Below are 15882 nucleotides of genomic sequence, written 5' to 3' on the forward strand. Positions count from 1 at the left end.
GAGCTAAGGTGACTGACCTCCAACAATCACAGCCATCTTCCTATATGCCAAGTATGACTCCAACCATCAGAGAGTTCACCCTTTGATACCCATTGATTCTAATTTGATATGGCTCCTTGATGCCACCCTTGGTCATATGCAGCATTGGTGTTGAAGGCTGTTACTCTCATGTCACTTCTGTAATTAAGCATCAGTGAGCAGGTTATTGTTGAACAGATATTGTTCGACAGCACTTTTGATGACACCTTCCTTCACTTAACTGGTGATCGAGAGTTGGCTGATGGGACAGTAATTGAATGGATCGGTTTGTCCTGCTTTTGGTGTATAGTACATACCTGCGCAAATTTCCACATTGTTTGGCAGATGCCAATGTTACAGCTGTACTAGAAGTGCTTAGCTTGAGGAGCAGCAAGGTCTGGAGCATAGGTCTTCAGTACTATTGCTGGAATATTGTCAGGGCCAATAGTCTTTGCAGCATCCAGTTCCTTCAACTACAGTGGTTGGATGTAATTTATTTGGACTTTCAGAAGGGCTTTGACAATGTCCCAAATCAGAGATTGGTGTGTAAACTAAAGCACATGGAACTGGGATATTGAGGTGTATTGAAATGGATTGAAAACTGGTTAGCAGGCAGGAAATGCAGTCCACATAAATGGGTCTTTTTCCAAATGGTGGGCAGTCACTAGTGGAGTAATGCATGGATTAATGGCAGGGCCTGGCTATTCGCAATATATGTTCATGGTTGAGATAAGGGAACTGAATGTAATATCTCCAGATTTGCATTTCATTTGTGACAAAGCTGGATGGGAGGGCAAACAGTGAGGACGATGCAGAGATGCTTCAGTGTAATTTGGTCAAGTTGAGTGAGTAGGCAAATACATGGCAGGTGCAGTGTAATGTGGATAAATGTGAGGTTATCCAACTTAAGAGCCAAAACAGGAAGGCAGATTATTATCTGAAGGACTATAAGTTGAGAGAGGGGACTGTGCAATAAGATCTGAGTGTCTTTGCATAGCAGTCCCTGAAGGCAAACATGCAGGTGCAGCAGGTGATCAAGGCGGCAAATAATATGTTGGCCTTCGGAGTGAGATGGTTGGAGTACAGGAGCAGGGATGTCTTGCTGCAGTTATACACGGTCTTTGTAAAATTACACTTGGAATATTGTGTGCATTTGTGTTCTACTTATCTGGAAAGATATTTTTACTGTTGAGGGAATGCAGTGAAGATATGCTAAACTGATTTCTGGAATAGCAGGACTGATTTATGAGGAGGGGTTGAATTGGTTAAGATTACATTTTCTGGAGTTGAGAAGAAAGGAGACATCAGAGTAAGGTTCTTTACGCAGAGAGTTGTGAATGCATGGAGTGCGTTGCCAGCTGTGCTGGTGGAAGCAGAGTCATTGCGGACATATAAGCAACTGCTGGACATGCACATGGATAGCAGTGAGTTGAGAGGTGTGTAGGTTAAGTTATTATATTTTACATTAAGATTAAACCTCGGCACAACATTGTGGGCCAAAGGGCCTGTTCTGTGCTGTACCTTTCTATGTTCTATGTTCTAAAGAGGGAGGTGGGGTGAACTCTCACAGAAAACTATAAAATCCTCATAGCCATAAATAGGTTAGTTATAGGAGGAATGTCCCCAATGAATGGATAATCCAGAAGCAGGGGTCACAGTCTAAAGATATAGAGTAAGCCATATTGGACTGAGATGAGGAAAACTTTCTTCATCCAGAGGGTGGTGATCCCATGGAATTCATTACCACAGAAAGTAGTTGAGGTCAGAACATTGTATGATTTCAAGAAGAGTTAGATATAGCACCTGGGGCGAAATGAAACAAAGGATGTGAGGGAAAAATGGGAACATGCTGCTGATTCGGATGATCAGCCATGATTATAATAAATGGTGAGCAGGTTTGAAGGGTCAAATGGCTAACTCCTCATATTTTCTGTGTTTTTATGTCGATCAGTGGTTACACACTTATTATGCAGCTTGATTTCAGATGGCACTTGTAGCATCTAGGGCCAAATCTTTAGGATCTGGACCTTTCTTTCATTTTTATAACATTGGCTCCTTAGCATCAAAGCTGAATTGAGCACTTCCTTTAGTACAGAGCAGTGCAGAATGTTGTATGACGATCTTTATGACCTTTGTGGCTTTTACTTATCAGGTATTAACTAGCTTCAGTTGTAGGTTGTCATGAACTGCTTCATCAGAGATGGTGTGAATGATGCCAAACACTGGAATAATGATAAAAGGCCCCATTGCTGACTTTGTATAATGGAGGAAATTTCATTGATAAAGTAGTCAGAGATAGTTTGGCTCAACATGTTCCTCTGAAGATCAAATGAAAAATTGCATGATAATCCTTTAGATCCTCAATAACTTCACTGTTACTCAAGTTTATTGGTGCTATTCCAGGTTGTATGCTCCCTTTAAGTCAAAGGCAGCTAATTCTTACCTTTTCTTTAACATAAAACTCTTACATTAGTTTCTCAATCAACTAAAAACTAACTAGCTGAGTACTTATGGCAGAATTTGAACTGAGCATCAGTGAATAGATTTTTATGAGTAGATTTGTTCCTTGATGGCATTAATCTTTTATGATAATGTAATAAAATGTCTCAAAGAACTTTTGATAATAATTGGGAGGACTCTGACGAGACAAATATAATCTGGCCAATTTTGGGGATGTACATAAAGCACCCTCCTTTCGTCATAACTTGGTAACACACAATGTAGAGCAAGTAATTTTTGCTCTAATCCTTTTTATCTGTCAACAGATTGTTTTTTGTATTTAGCATGCAAATAACTAACTGCAGCTTGCAAGGTTTGTGCCTAATTCTGAGTTATGCCTGTGCTTCCTTCTGTACGTCATATTGGATCAAAGTTGTCTCCTGACTAGATGATAACTAAAGTGAGGAATTCGCAGCAATATGAAGCAACAGATTTTTGTAACTATAGAATTCTACTGTTCCTGATGATTAGCAGTCACTTGTGGATTCTTAGTTTTGGATTCTAGGTATGTTCTTGATCTGTCCAACTTAGTATTGTAGCAATATTGTTATAAACTTTGAAGATGAGACTTTGTATTCCTAGAAAGTGTATAATAGTATAGACGAACATGCTTTTCCAGTTGATGAGCATGATATCCAGTATACATTTAATTGAGTTGATTGTTTTGCTGTCTGATAGAGGCAAAGTAAGATAATTATGTGGTTAAGACTCAGCTATTATGGACAGTGGTAATAATATCTTGCCAAGCTTGTGGTATACCATGGTCTTTTGTTCAGAATATACTGTGTACCCTTGTTCCTTCAGAACTTCTTCCAAATGATCTTCAAATTTGAATAGTAAGAGCTGAGCAGTTAAAGGTAGACAGGGGCAGTAAGTGGTGATCAGCTAGGGTTAACTTCAGTTGACTTGAAAGCATGAGACATCATGAGGTTTACATTGAAGAATTCCAATACCCACACTCGGTGTATCATTAGCGTGTATTCCTACTCTGACTGGAGAGGAGAAGAAGTGGAGTGGACAAGTTCCATTCTCCTTTGATAATGATGAACTATTTATCTTTTTTCAGCAGTTTGAAAGGTGTAACAAGTGTTTATGAAGGCAAATGGAGTGTTTATTGCAAGGAAGCCCATAGCATCTGAAAATGTTTGTCCTTTTTTTTTCTTGCTGTCAGCCCAGAAATTACCAGATGTATTGAATTTGTAATTTATTACTTTGGGATTTAAACTCCTGGTGAAGAGATTTGTTTGCCCACTTGTGCTAACTTGTGCCAATTCCCCAAGGCCAGGCAACGCTGGGGATTATTACCTGCGTAACCTATGTGGTGCTTCTCAATGATATCAATGGAGATTGCTAGAAGCTATGCAATAAAAGGTTTTTCAATAAGCTCCATATTTCTAATCCAGTGCCATAATGTTTAGGATATCCTTGTATTATTCAAAGAACTTGGTACTTTATTTAAGACAAAAATAAAAATTTCTGGAGAAGCTCAGCAGGTCTGGCAGCATCTGTGGAGAGAAATCAGAGTTAACATTTCAGATCAAGTGACCCTTGCTCAGAATAATTTCTAATGCTGCCAGTCCTACTGAGTTTTTCCAGCAATTTCGTTTTTTGTCTTTGATTTACAGCATCTGCAGTTCTTTTGCTTTTTATTTAGTACTTTATCTGTAATTGGTGATTTTATTGCAAAAGATAAATAAAAGTAAGTTTACAGCTGCAGCAAAAGAGTTGAGTGCTGCTGAGGTTTTAGTATCAGTTATATACTGCTTTTACTTTTAGTTTTCTTATTTTTATATAATTTTATTCTATAACATTGTAGATTTCTAATGTATCTGTTTGCTACTGTATATGTAATATGAAGTTTGGATCTTGATACAAGGAACTTTTCTGAAATTATGCTATGTGCAAGTGACTTCTAAATCCATATTTTAAGAATTGGGGTAGCTTACACATGTATATGCGTACAAGCCTTGAACTGGAGTAGGCCATTTGACCCTCTTAGCCTGTTTCACCATTCAATAAGATCAAGGCTGATCTTGCTATAGTCTCAATTCCACATTCCTACTACCCTGGTGACCTTCGACGTGCTGTTCGTCAAAAATCTAACTATCTCTGCCTTTAAAATATCCAATGATGCCCATCTGCACTATTGTCTCAAGAAGATGGTTCCAAAGCCTTGTGACCCTCTGAGACAAGAAGATCCTCCTTATTGTCAACTTAAATGGAGAACATCTTATTTTTAAATTATGTCTGCTAGTTCTTGTTGCTCCCACAAAGAGAAACATCCTTTCTTCATTCACCCTGTCGATCACAGGCATCAGTCAAGTGAACTGTGTCTGAATAGTTTCCAGTGCATTTTACATCCTTTAAAAAGGAGACCAAATCTGTATGTTGTACTCCAGAAATGGCCTCTCAACACTAAGACTATAGCAAAACATCTCTACTTTTATGTTCAATAGAGGACAATATTCCGTTGACTTTCTAATCACTTGCTGGTCCTGCATACCAAGTTCTGGTGATTCTGTACTTATAACTAGTTTCTATAGCATTAGAACAAAGCATTAATTCTCTGGAAGTCTCAAAAAATCCAAAGTAAAAGCAGACCGAGTTTTAGCCTCCCATATCTCAATTCATGCTTAACATGAATTCATAAAAGAATATCATTCATCTTGATTTTGCACCAACATTTGATTAGATTACTACTAATCTGTGTTTCAATCCTGAAGTTCCATTATTCTGCTACCTTAATTAGAAATACCTTCTGATTTCACTTCTGAATTGTCTGGCTCTATCTTTAAAACTATTCCCCATTCTTGATTCTGCCACCAGAGAAAATGTTCTTTTTTTTTAGCTACCTTCTCATTTCCCTTTATCATTTAAACATCTGAATTAAATCTTTCTTTTAAAAAATGAAGTAAATTCTCGAAAAATTGAAAACTGAGCTTAAGGCAATATTTAATTCTCAAATATTGAAGATACATAAGAACATGAAAAAAGAGTAAAAATAGGCCAGTTAAACCATTGAGCCTGCTCTGCTGTTCAGTTATATCGTGACTGATCACCGACTGTATATATCTTTTGAGTGTTATCTCCTAATCGCTTGATTCCCTTTATACTCAAAAATCTACCAATATTTGACTTGAATGTTTTTGATGACAGAATATCTACAGTGCCTAGACAGTTGAAACTCACCATCAATTGGAGACTTGCGATTTAACTTCCTCATGACCTTAGCCCTTGCGCTGTCTAATCGTTAATACTACTAGCCATTATTCTCTGAACCTCTTGCACGTTACTACACCATTCTGTTTTTGTTTTATTATACTTCGTTAGTACAGTGATAAACTCAACTTTTGAGGTGCTTTATTCCTTTATTAGATATATTATATAAAGCCTCAAAGAGACAATATGTGATTTGTCTTCATTAGTATTTTAAAGGTTAATTGCTCATTTAATTTTTTCACTACATTTCAGCCTAGATTCTATATATGTTATATAGAGTACGACATTTTTTTCTATCCCTCATTTTACTTACAGACCATGAACGACTTTGATTATTTAAAACTACTGGGAAAAGGCACTTTTGGAAAAGTAATCTTAGTCAAGGAAAAAGCAACTGGGAAATATTATGCAATGAAGATTCTAAAGAAAGAAATTATTATTGCAAAGGTAGGCACAATGGTTTACTTATTTTTATTGAATTTAAATTAGAAGCAAGATTTGAAGATTGAACGTTATCTTCGGAGTTTGGATTTTAATGCAAAGTACAAAAATGCAAGCAATAAAGTTTTTAAAAATGCTTGGTAGAGTTGAGGATTGCTTTGTTAATGTTTCTTTGAATTATTTTGATCAACACTAAATAGGACAAATATATTTAAAGTATATGTAGTTGTGTTTTGTTGCTTCTTCATTTGTAAATCACTAACTGAATACATGTGCAGGATTTCTCTCAACTAATTGTTCAGCTTTTGCTAAGGTACTTATTAGAAATTTTTATTTAGTTTCAAGCATTTGATTTAAAAGTAAAAGCAAGGAAAGGGAAAAAATATTTGAAACATACACAAAAGATGCATAGGGAAGAAATAACTGCTTTACCATTTGCTTATTCTAATTCTAATCGCAACTTTATTCTCCACGCCTGATTGATATCTTGCAGTTCGCAATGAAGATCATAGCAGTGCTTGAGGTGACAATGTAAATTTTGCAATCTCCTACCCAAGACTCGATGGAAAGCAGAATATATGCCCTTACACAGAAACTAATCACTCGCAACACTCTCAATCAGAAAGCAACTTTCACAGCTAGATAACTCATACTTTATGAACGTGTTTTGCAAAGGGCAACAAATTGAGCAACCTCCTGCCCCATACACTTGAACTAGATATTCAGACTCTATGCAAAGTGCTTCCCAGCTAGATTCTTAAATGCGTAAATCAAAATCAGTATATCAAATGTATAGCATTCCCTTGAAAGTTATACAGATTTGATATATAAAAAGATGCACAACATACCCAGTCAATTTCAGCTTTTTCATGGCCAACATTAACCAAATTCCCCTTGTTGTTTGGTATTGTGTCAACTTGCACCTCCTATTTAACATGATGGAATAATACAGTATATACCAGGTATTTAAATAGTGTTGTTAAGGCTCCTGTGAAATGTTGTAAATTACTTAAGCGTCTTTGAATTTTTCCTTCTGCAAGCAAAATAGGATTTCTGTACCCATCGGTTTAATCAGTGTTATTTTCCTCAACACAAAATAATGTGCTCAGTTAGTTGATAATTCCAATTCAAAAACACTTTCATGAGTTTTCCAATATGTTCTACTGCTAAATAGTGCAACAGGGTTTTTCTGATGGAGAGTTCTCTGTTTCAAATACCACAATATGCAGTCATCAAATTGTGACCAAGCATCTGTTAATAATTCACAATAATCATTCTGTGACATTTGCACACTCCTCCTAATAATTGGCTATGGAGCAAGATTTATACCAATTTGTATTAATAAAAATTTTCGTACTTGTTGAAAATTTGGAAAGGGGCCAAAGAAGTGTGAAACCTTTATGAAATCAGTTTGAATTTTTTCCCTTTCTCTCCTATAGTGAGAACTTTACTTAATTTGTAAAATTTATTTTCAGTGTGAGTACTTTACTATGCAACAACGTAGTATTCAAATAAAAAATTATCAGGCAAAGGATGTGTTAAAGATAGTTACATTAACTTCCTGTATGAATACTTTTATTGCTGGCAAAAAAAATCTTAGATATTTACAGACCCATTGTCCAGAATGCAGTCTTCATGGGGAAACTTTACAAATAGTTGTTAGAACCTCTGTGCCACCAGCCCATAGAAAATGCATATTTCAGTAAATTGGCATACAACTTTTGAAGTAAAATATCCTGACATTTAAAATATTGATTTATTAGTTTTGTATTTAAGCATTCTACAAGCCTGTTTATTTATATACTTTACTATACATTAGCAATTAGATTGCTAAAGACTTGAGGCAATATGGGGTTATAGAGGGGCCACGAAAATTCTTAATCTGGCTCTGACTGCAGTCTTTCTTTATGCGTGTACCTTTTGACCTTGCTTCCTCTGCTGTGGCATTCCTGGACCTAACCAAATGGTAATGCTGTAAAAGGTAGAACATATTGCCATCTAACAACAAATGTCACACTAATTAATCATCTTTATATTTAAATACAATGAAACTTAACTGTTGCAATCTGCTTTCTTAACCATAATGTTAAGTTTTATTAAGTTGGGTGTTTTCAGCTTTAAAATAATTAAACATCTAAGTTTACTAATCTTGTTTTATGCTTAACTAATATGCATCCAGCTTACAGTTTGAATGCATTGCCTTAGGAAGATTTGGGACAGAAATATATAGTTACTGCTGTATTACTACCATGCTATAATTTTACTTGGTTTACCTTTTTAACTTTTCTGTGTGTGTTTGTTATACAAATACAATATTATCAATTTTGTGTCTGTCACTACTAGCACAAAAATATAGGATCTCAGGAGTTATTTTTACAAACCTCTCATTTATTGTGTTGAATTCTGGGAAATCTACACCTTTGCATTCTTGTGAAAGTGAAACTGTACCTGTTAATTGCTTGTAGGACCTGTTGATAACATTTATTTTTGAAAATTAATGAAAACAGAATATATAGTCTCTGAGCTTTTAAAATGTATCTTATAAGGCTGTCCCTAGCAATTTGAAATTCTATGTATTCTTCTCTTGTAACCAGGACAGTAGACTCTGCATATTCAGGCATTTCTATAGCTGTAATGAAGAAAGGAGAACTATGGTTTTGGAAATATGCATTGCTGCCACATATGAAATTTAAGAATGGTCATTTATCATTTCATGAAATGCTTCTAATATTGTGTTGTTACGATGAAGACATTAACAACAAGCAATACATTAAAAAAAGTAAATTTCAAGTGCTTTATTTCTGAAAGCAATTACAGTTACTGAACATGTCTACCTCAGAGCAGCAGGTCACTGTATCAATAAAAGCAGTGCGTTTGATTTTGAGATCTATTTTGTCCTGACTGTTATAGTTCTGTGCTGATCTCCATACAGTTAAATGCTTTTTTAGGCAATGGGAAGATTCAGTGGACATAAATTGTTATGGCACGGAGATAAATAGTTCAACCAGACAGCTTTTTTACCTCTGTATTTGCAACACAGTAAAATTAAACCCTTCAAAGACCTTAAATTGTTATTACAATGGTTATTTTGAATAACCAGTCCCAGACTTTGAGAATGATTAATTCCAGACAGTGGTTTGTATCTCAAACAAAAAAATTAACAATTTATTAAAAACACAATCACTTTAGCACAGGAAAAAAATGCACAGTACAGTAACTTAATAAATGTTTCAAACCTGAAACTTTTGTTTGAAGCCCTATTCTCACACAAGACTGAGAGATAAGCAAACACAGTTAAGGGATGATTAATAGAAAATAATGAAACTGGCCAGATTTTTTAAACAGTTGCTTGATTTTCTGGAAATATCAGTCAGGATCACTTTCTCAGTTTACTGAGGTAAATGTAGTATAGGTAGATTTTCTTTATCCAAAAAGCCCTTAAATCTGAAAGATTTTTTGTGAGGTTTCCTCCCTCATTAGCAAGGTTGTTTGGCATGCAAACAGTTAACGCAACTTCACACCCACTCCAAAGTTTTCAACAATGTTCTCCAAGGTAGACTGGTTAATAAAGTTAGATTCCATTGGATCCAGGGTGCGCTAACTGATTGGACACAAAATTACCTTGAAGATAGGAGACACAAGGTGTTGGAGGTTTGATTTTTGTTCTGGAGACCTGCGACCAGTGGTGTGCCGCAAGGATCATAAGACCATAAGACATAGGAGTGGAAGTAAGGCCATTCGGCCCATCGAGTACACTCCGCCATTCAATCATGGCTGATGGGCATTTCAACTCCACTTACTCAGTGCTGGGTTCACTGCTTTTCATCATTTACATAAATGATTTGGATGTGAATATAGGAGCAATTGTTAGTAAGTTTGCAGAAGTGTGAAATAACTCTACAAAGGCAGTATTCCATCACCAAGCCACCCTTTACATAATACATGACACTGATCCAGCCAGCTCAGAGCTTGCCCCTAGAGAGAACAGAACCTCTGGCACTCCTATTTGTATCTCTACTTATATCTCCTATTTATATCAGGATTTCCTGATTGGACAGGTTAACAGCCCCAATCAGAGAATTCATATTCTGTGGTCCACCTGGCTGACCTTGTGCAATCCCTACATCCCTCCCCTTCTATGTTTTGGGATGAGGATCGTTCTTTTTCTTGTAGCTTCCTCGAGTGCATTTGTGCAACAGGTCTGGTTCCACCAACTCTTATCTTGGATACTGGCAGCATGTAGCGGACCATAGCCTGCCTCTTGCGTCTGGAGTATCTTAGCTGAAATTCATCCTGTTGAGGCAGCAATATCGCTGAGGCTGTGACATGTGCCATCTCCATCTCACCCTCGGAGGTTTCTTCAACACTAGGCAGAGGGGGAGAACCCATGGTTTGTGACAGCCTTTCTGGGTGTTCTGAGGAATGGGGTATGTGTTGGTACTGACCGTTTGCAAGGTCGCAGCTTGCATGAGGGGACCATACACACACACACGTGCGCGCGATTAGGAGTCACGTGCTGCGGAGTCTTCATCTCATTGGCATCTCTGCTGGAGCTGTCTATGTAGTTGTGTGAGGGGAGGTCCTATAATCAAGCAGGAACCAGGACAGTTTGGTAGTGAGTGAAACTGTAGACTATTTCTTTAAGCCTGCTTCAAAGTTTGGATTGCTCTTTCCACCAGACCATTGGACAATGGATGAAATGGAGCTGTCCGTCCCTAAGGAATGCAAATACTCAAATTTCCTACAGGTAAATTAAGGCCTGTCACCCGTGATCAACACCTGTGGTAGTCTGTGTATTGCAAAAGATGCTCACAAGTTTTCAATCGTCATTCGTCATTTTCAATCGGTGGTGCAGGCTCGAAGGGCAGAATGGCCTACTCCTGCACCTATTGTCTATTGTTTATTCCTGTGTTTTGATGAATGAACTCTGTGCGCATGCAACCACTTTCAATGAGCGTCCACAATGACTAAAAACATTGAGCCCATGAAAGGACTGGCATAGTCAACATTTACGTAGCCATTCCCACGAATATGGGGGAACTGCTGGCAGTAATTTATGTTGTTGTTGATACTCTGGTCACTGCCCCACCAACACAGTTATGTCAGCATTTAATCCTGGCTACCAGATATAATTTCTCACCAACATCTTCATTTTGGAAATCCTTGGATGGCCCTGGTGGAGTTCAGCCAGTGTCTAGCAATGACCTTTGCTCAGCACAATCATTCTTGCTCCTTATGTTATTATGCCGTCCTCTATGATGATCTGGTCTGACCAGGCCCAGGCAAGTTTCAATTCTGGTTGTGATGACCCTTTTGTTTCCCCATCACCACTAGTTGTTTTAGTTTTGCCAGGACTGGATCTTTTTGTACCCACAATCTGATAACATCGACAGTGATCAGAAGGGTATCCAGAACAAAACTGTTCAAGTGGTGGTACTATCAGTAGTATATCTACCAGTGGGAGGCAGCTGAAGACATATGCATTTGACACATAGCCTCCCGGACAGTTTTCCAACTTGTAATTGTGTGCACTCACAATAAGAGCCAATTGCTGAACTCAGCCTGAATCTATGGGAGGCATGCCATGTCTTCTTTAAGTAGCCCTTGCAGAGGTTTGTGGTCTATTATTATTATGAATTTATCTCTATGAAGGTATTAGTGGAACTTTCTCACACCAAAGATAACCACCAATTCTTTCCTTTCTATCTGGGTGTATCTTCGTTCAGCATCAGCCAAGTCTGGAAAGCATATGCTGTTAAGTGTTCCTCTCTGCTGGGCCACCAGTGAGTCAATACTATCCCGATTTCATTTGGGGTAGTATCGCTTGTCATCTTGCACTACATTTTGCATGGGATCATAGTGTGCTAAGACCTTAGACGACAATAGATGGTTCTTCACTTCCTTAAAGGCTATATTTTGGCTATGATTTCATTTCCAAGGCTGATCCCTTTTCAATATCAGATGTAAGGGTGCCTGGATGGAGGCCAGGTTACGTGTGAATTTTCTATAATATTTCACCAACCCAAGGAAAGACCTAAGCTCCTTTGATCTGCCCCCATTTTATCTTCCAACAGTTGTAACCCAGTTGTGTCAACTCTGCCACCCATGAGTGTCACTTGGGGTGCCTGTACAAGCATTTTTCCATCCTAAGGCAATAAAGTTTGAATCTTTATAAAGCAATTTCGCCCCATCAAACTTGGGCCTGAACCTTATACTACAATCAGGGGTAATTGAACCAGCTTCTCCTCAAAAGAGACTGGAACCAAAGTTGTACCCCTAATCTGTGGGGGGGTTCCTGGTATAGGTTCGAAGCGTGGCTGAGGTCTTATGCAAATGTAAGGGTTGGAATCCAGAATGAATTTTGGTAAATACTGGTTCTGCATTCACTGACACAGCCGCGCGAGTATCGACTTCCATTAGAACTGGGTGACTATTTAACCAAATGTTTATTTTGAATGGTTCTGATTTGGATGTTGATAAGCAGTTTAACTGTTCCAAACCAGATGTAGATGGACTTTACTGGGAGTACACTGCCCTGGATACAGGCCTATGAGCTCTCTTGCTTAATTCAGGCCTAGTGGGACTCTTTTGCTGTCTCGGATCTGCATACCAACAGCAAGTACAATGACCTGCCGGTCCGGATCCTTGAGAAAATGTTAACAGTTAGGCCGAGGCTTGATTTTGTTTCGTGGTTTTGCTGAGGGCTGAACCTAGAGACCTTCTGTTCAGGATATGTCCTGAGTGAGGCACTGCAATTGCCTTTCGTCAAAGATGTTCCCCAAGCTCAGTCAACGTAGCGAGGGCGTCCATGTCCACCAGAATACCCTAGAGAACACAAGCTCCACTTGTCGCATTTTCCAATTATAAAGCCAGTTTAAGTGCCTGATTGAAGTCCAGTTGGGTTTCAGTTAATAGGCGCTTTTGCATACCATTCTGGTCACCCTTCTATGGGAATGACGTTGATAAACTTGAGAGGGTACAAAAAATATTAACGTGGATGTTGCCATGACTGTAGGGTTTGAGATATTTGGAAAGACCTAATAGAACCATAGAGTAATACAATGTGGAAACTGACCCTTCGGTACAACTCGTCTATGATGACCAGGTTTCCCAAACATTTGCCCGCATGTGGCCCATATCCTTCTAAACCTTTCCTATTCATGTAGCTGTCCAAATGTCTTTTAAATCTTGTATCTGCATCTACTATTTCCTCTGGCAGCTCATTCCACATACAAACTACTCTCTCTGTGAAAAATCTCTGCATCCTCCTTACAGCTCACCTTCCACCCAGTTTTTTGTCATCTGAATATTTTGAGATGTTACTTTTAGTTCCCTTATCTAAATCATTAATATATATTGTGAATAGCTAGGGTCCTAGTATCAATCCCTGCAGTACTCCACTAATTACTACTTACAATTCAGAAAAAGACTCTTTGTTCCTAATTTTTATTTCCTATCTGCTAACCAATTTTCTATCCATCGCATACATTGCCCCCAGTTCCATGTCCTTTAATTTTACACATTAATCTCTGAGGTGGTACTTTATCAAAAGCCTTCTGAAAGTCCAAATAAACCAAATCCATTGGCTTCTTTTAATTATCTCTACTATTTACATCCTCAAAGAATTCTAGTAGATTTGTCAAGCGTAATTTCCTTTTTGTAAATCCATTTTATGTGTGTTTGATTTACCACCGTTTTCTAAGTGTTCTGCTTTAAATTCCATGATAATGGACTCTAGCATCTTCCCCCATACAGTTCTAGAACTCGCTGATCTATAATTCCCTGTTTTCTCTCTACCTCTCTTTTTAAATAGTGGAGTTACATTAACCATCTTCCAATCTGTAGGAATTGTTCAGTCTAAAGAATCTAGACTGGGGGTTTTTTCCCTGGAGTGTTGGAGATTGAGGGGTGACCTTATAGAAGTTCATAAAATTGTGAAGAGCTTGGATAGGATGAATAGCCAAGGTCTTTTTCCTAGGTGGGGGAGGCCAAAACTAGACAGCATGGCTTTAAGTTGAGAGAGGAAAGATTTAAGGATGATCCAAGGGGTAACTTTTTCACACAGAGGGTGGTACATGTAAGGCACAAGCTGTCAAAGGAAGTGGTAGAGGCAGGTATAATTGCAACATTTCAAAGACATCTGGATGGGTATATGATTAGGAAGGCTTTAGAGAGAAATGGGCCAAATGCTGGCAAATTGGACTAGATCAAATTGGGATGTCTGGTCAGTAAGGATGAGTTGGACCCAAGGGTTTATTTCTGTGCTATATGACTGTGTTACTTACTCTAAGTGTTTCACAGAAAGTGATTATAAACTGAATTATCATTTTTTTTGGACTGGCAGCCAAGAACAACTTGAAATCTTAATAGCACATCTTTTTTCCAACTTTTGTTAAATATTTGCTAATAGTCTGTTTGAACTTGCGCAAATAAAAATATAGTGATTTTGTAACTGCCAAAATTTTGATGCACATTGCTAGTTTACATGGCTATAACAATGCTAATGTTAAGGTTTAGTTTAAATTATTTTCTGAAGCTCAGCTACCACTAAGACACGTATACTTAAAAATTGTTTTCCCTTTTATTAGGATGAGGTAGCACATACGCTTACAGAAAGCAGAGTATTAAAAAATACAAGGCATCCTTTTCTAACAGTAAGTACTATAAAACTTTGTTTTCTTTTCAGGCATTAATCATTAAGATCTAACTGCTGTTGTTTCTTTAGATTATACAATACTTTTCTACAAACCAGACCTGGAGAGAATATTTGGTGCTTACAATGACAGTTGCAGCTATAACGCAGCTACAAAATTATGTGGCAACACCTGTTCAGGATTAATATATTGGAATAATTACAGAGCATGCATTCTTCTATTTGAATGTATTAATTGATATATTTATAAATTACAATTAATATAGTGTGAGAAAGCTACTGGCATTTTTTTGCAGCAAATCATTCCAAACCATAGCCAAAGGCAAAATATATCAATTTACAATAAAATCACAACAAAAAGTACTTATTTCTTGAGGGTTTTATCATTGAGTTTATGTGCAATTTCTCTTAGAATTCAGGCACAATAATTTAATTTTCAATGTAAAATTTCATTTGTACAATCTCATTTTATGAGATCAAAGATAACTGTGATAAAAAGTTGTTTTGTGGTACATTAAAGGAGCACAAATTTCTTAATTATTTATTAAATGTTAAGAGCACTCAACACAGTATTAAGTTATGCTTATATACTTCAATCATGATTTGGAGATGTTGGTGTTGGACTGGGTTGTACACAGTTAAAAATCACACAACACCAGGTTATAATCCAACAGGTTTAATTGGAAGCACACTAGCTTTCGGAGCGACTATCCTTCATCGAGTGATTGTGGAGGGCTCGATCGTAACACAGAATTTATAGCAAAAATTTGCAGTGTGATGTAACTGAAATTATACATTGAAAAAATACTATCACTGTATTCTAACTGATGAAAGGCTTAACAGACAATCAATTTTTCAATGTATAATTTCAGTTACATCACACTGCAAATTTTTGCTATAAATTCTGTGTTACGATCGAGCCTTTCATAATCACCTGATGAAGGAGCATCGCTCCGAAAGCTAGTGTGCTTCCAATTAAACCTATTGGACTATAACCTGGTTTTGTGTGATTTTTAACTGTGTACTTCAATCACTGTGAATTGTTGGTGATG

The 15882-nt window shown here is 37.4% G+C and overlaps 1 protein-coding gene across 4 annotated transcripts in view; it reads left to right on the plus strand.

The window, feature by feature from the left end:
• Nucleotides 1-15882, plus strand: part of akt3a (v-akt murine thymoma viral oncogene homolog 3a) — a 417879-nt gene that overhangs the window by 328252 nt on the left and 73745 nt on the right. For all 4 annotated transcript variants that reach the window (XM_060831296.1, XM_060831297.1, XM_060831298.1 and 1 more), the window contains 2 exons: nucleotides 6052-6183; nucleotides 14766-14831. In XM_060831296.1, the coding sequence (XP_060687279.1) occupies nucleotides 6052-6183; nucleotides 14766-14831 (198 nt within the window). The remainder of the gene's footprint in view (nucleotides 1-6051; nucleotides 6184-14765; nucleotides 14832-15882) is intronic.

The sequence above is a fragment of the Hemiscyllium ocellatum genome, chromosome 10 (genome assembly GCF_020745735.1).
Source record: "Hemiscyllium ocellatum isolate sHemOce1 chromosome 10, sHemOce1.pat.X.cur, whole genome shotgun sequence".
NCBI classification, from domain to species: Eukaryota; Metazoa; Chordata; class Chondrichthyes; order Orectolobiformes; family Hemiscylliidae; genus Hemiscyllium; species Hemiscyllium ocellatum.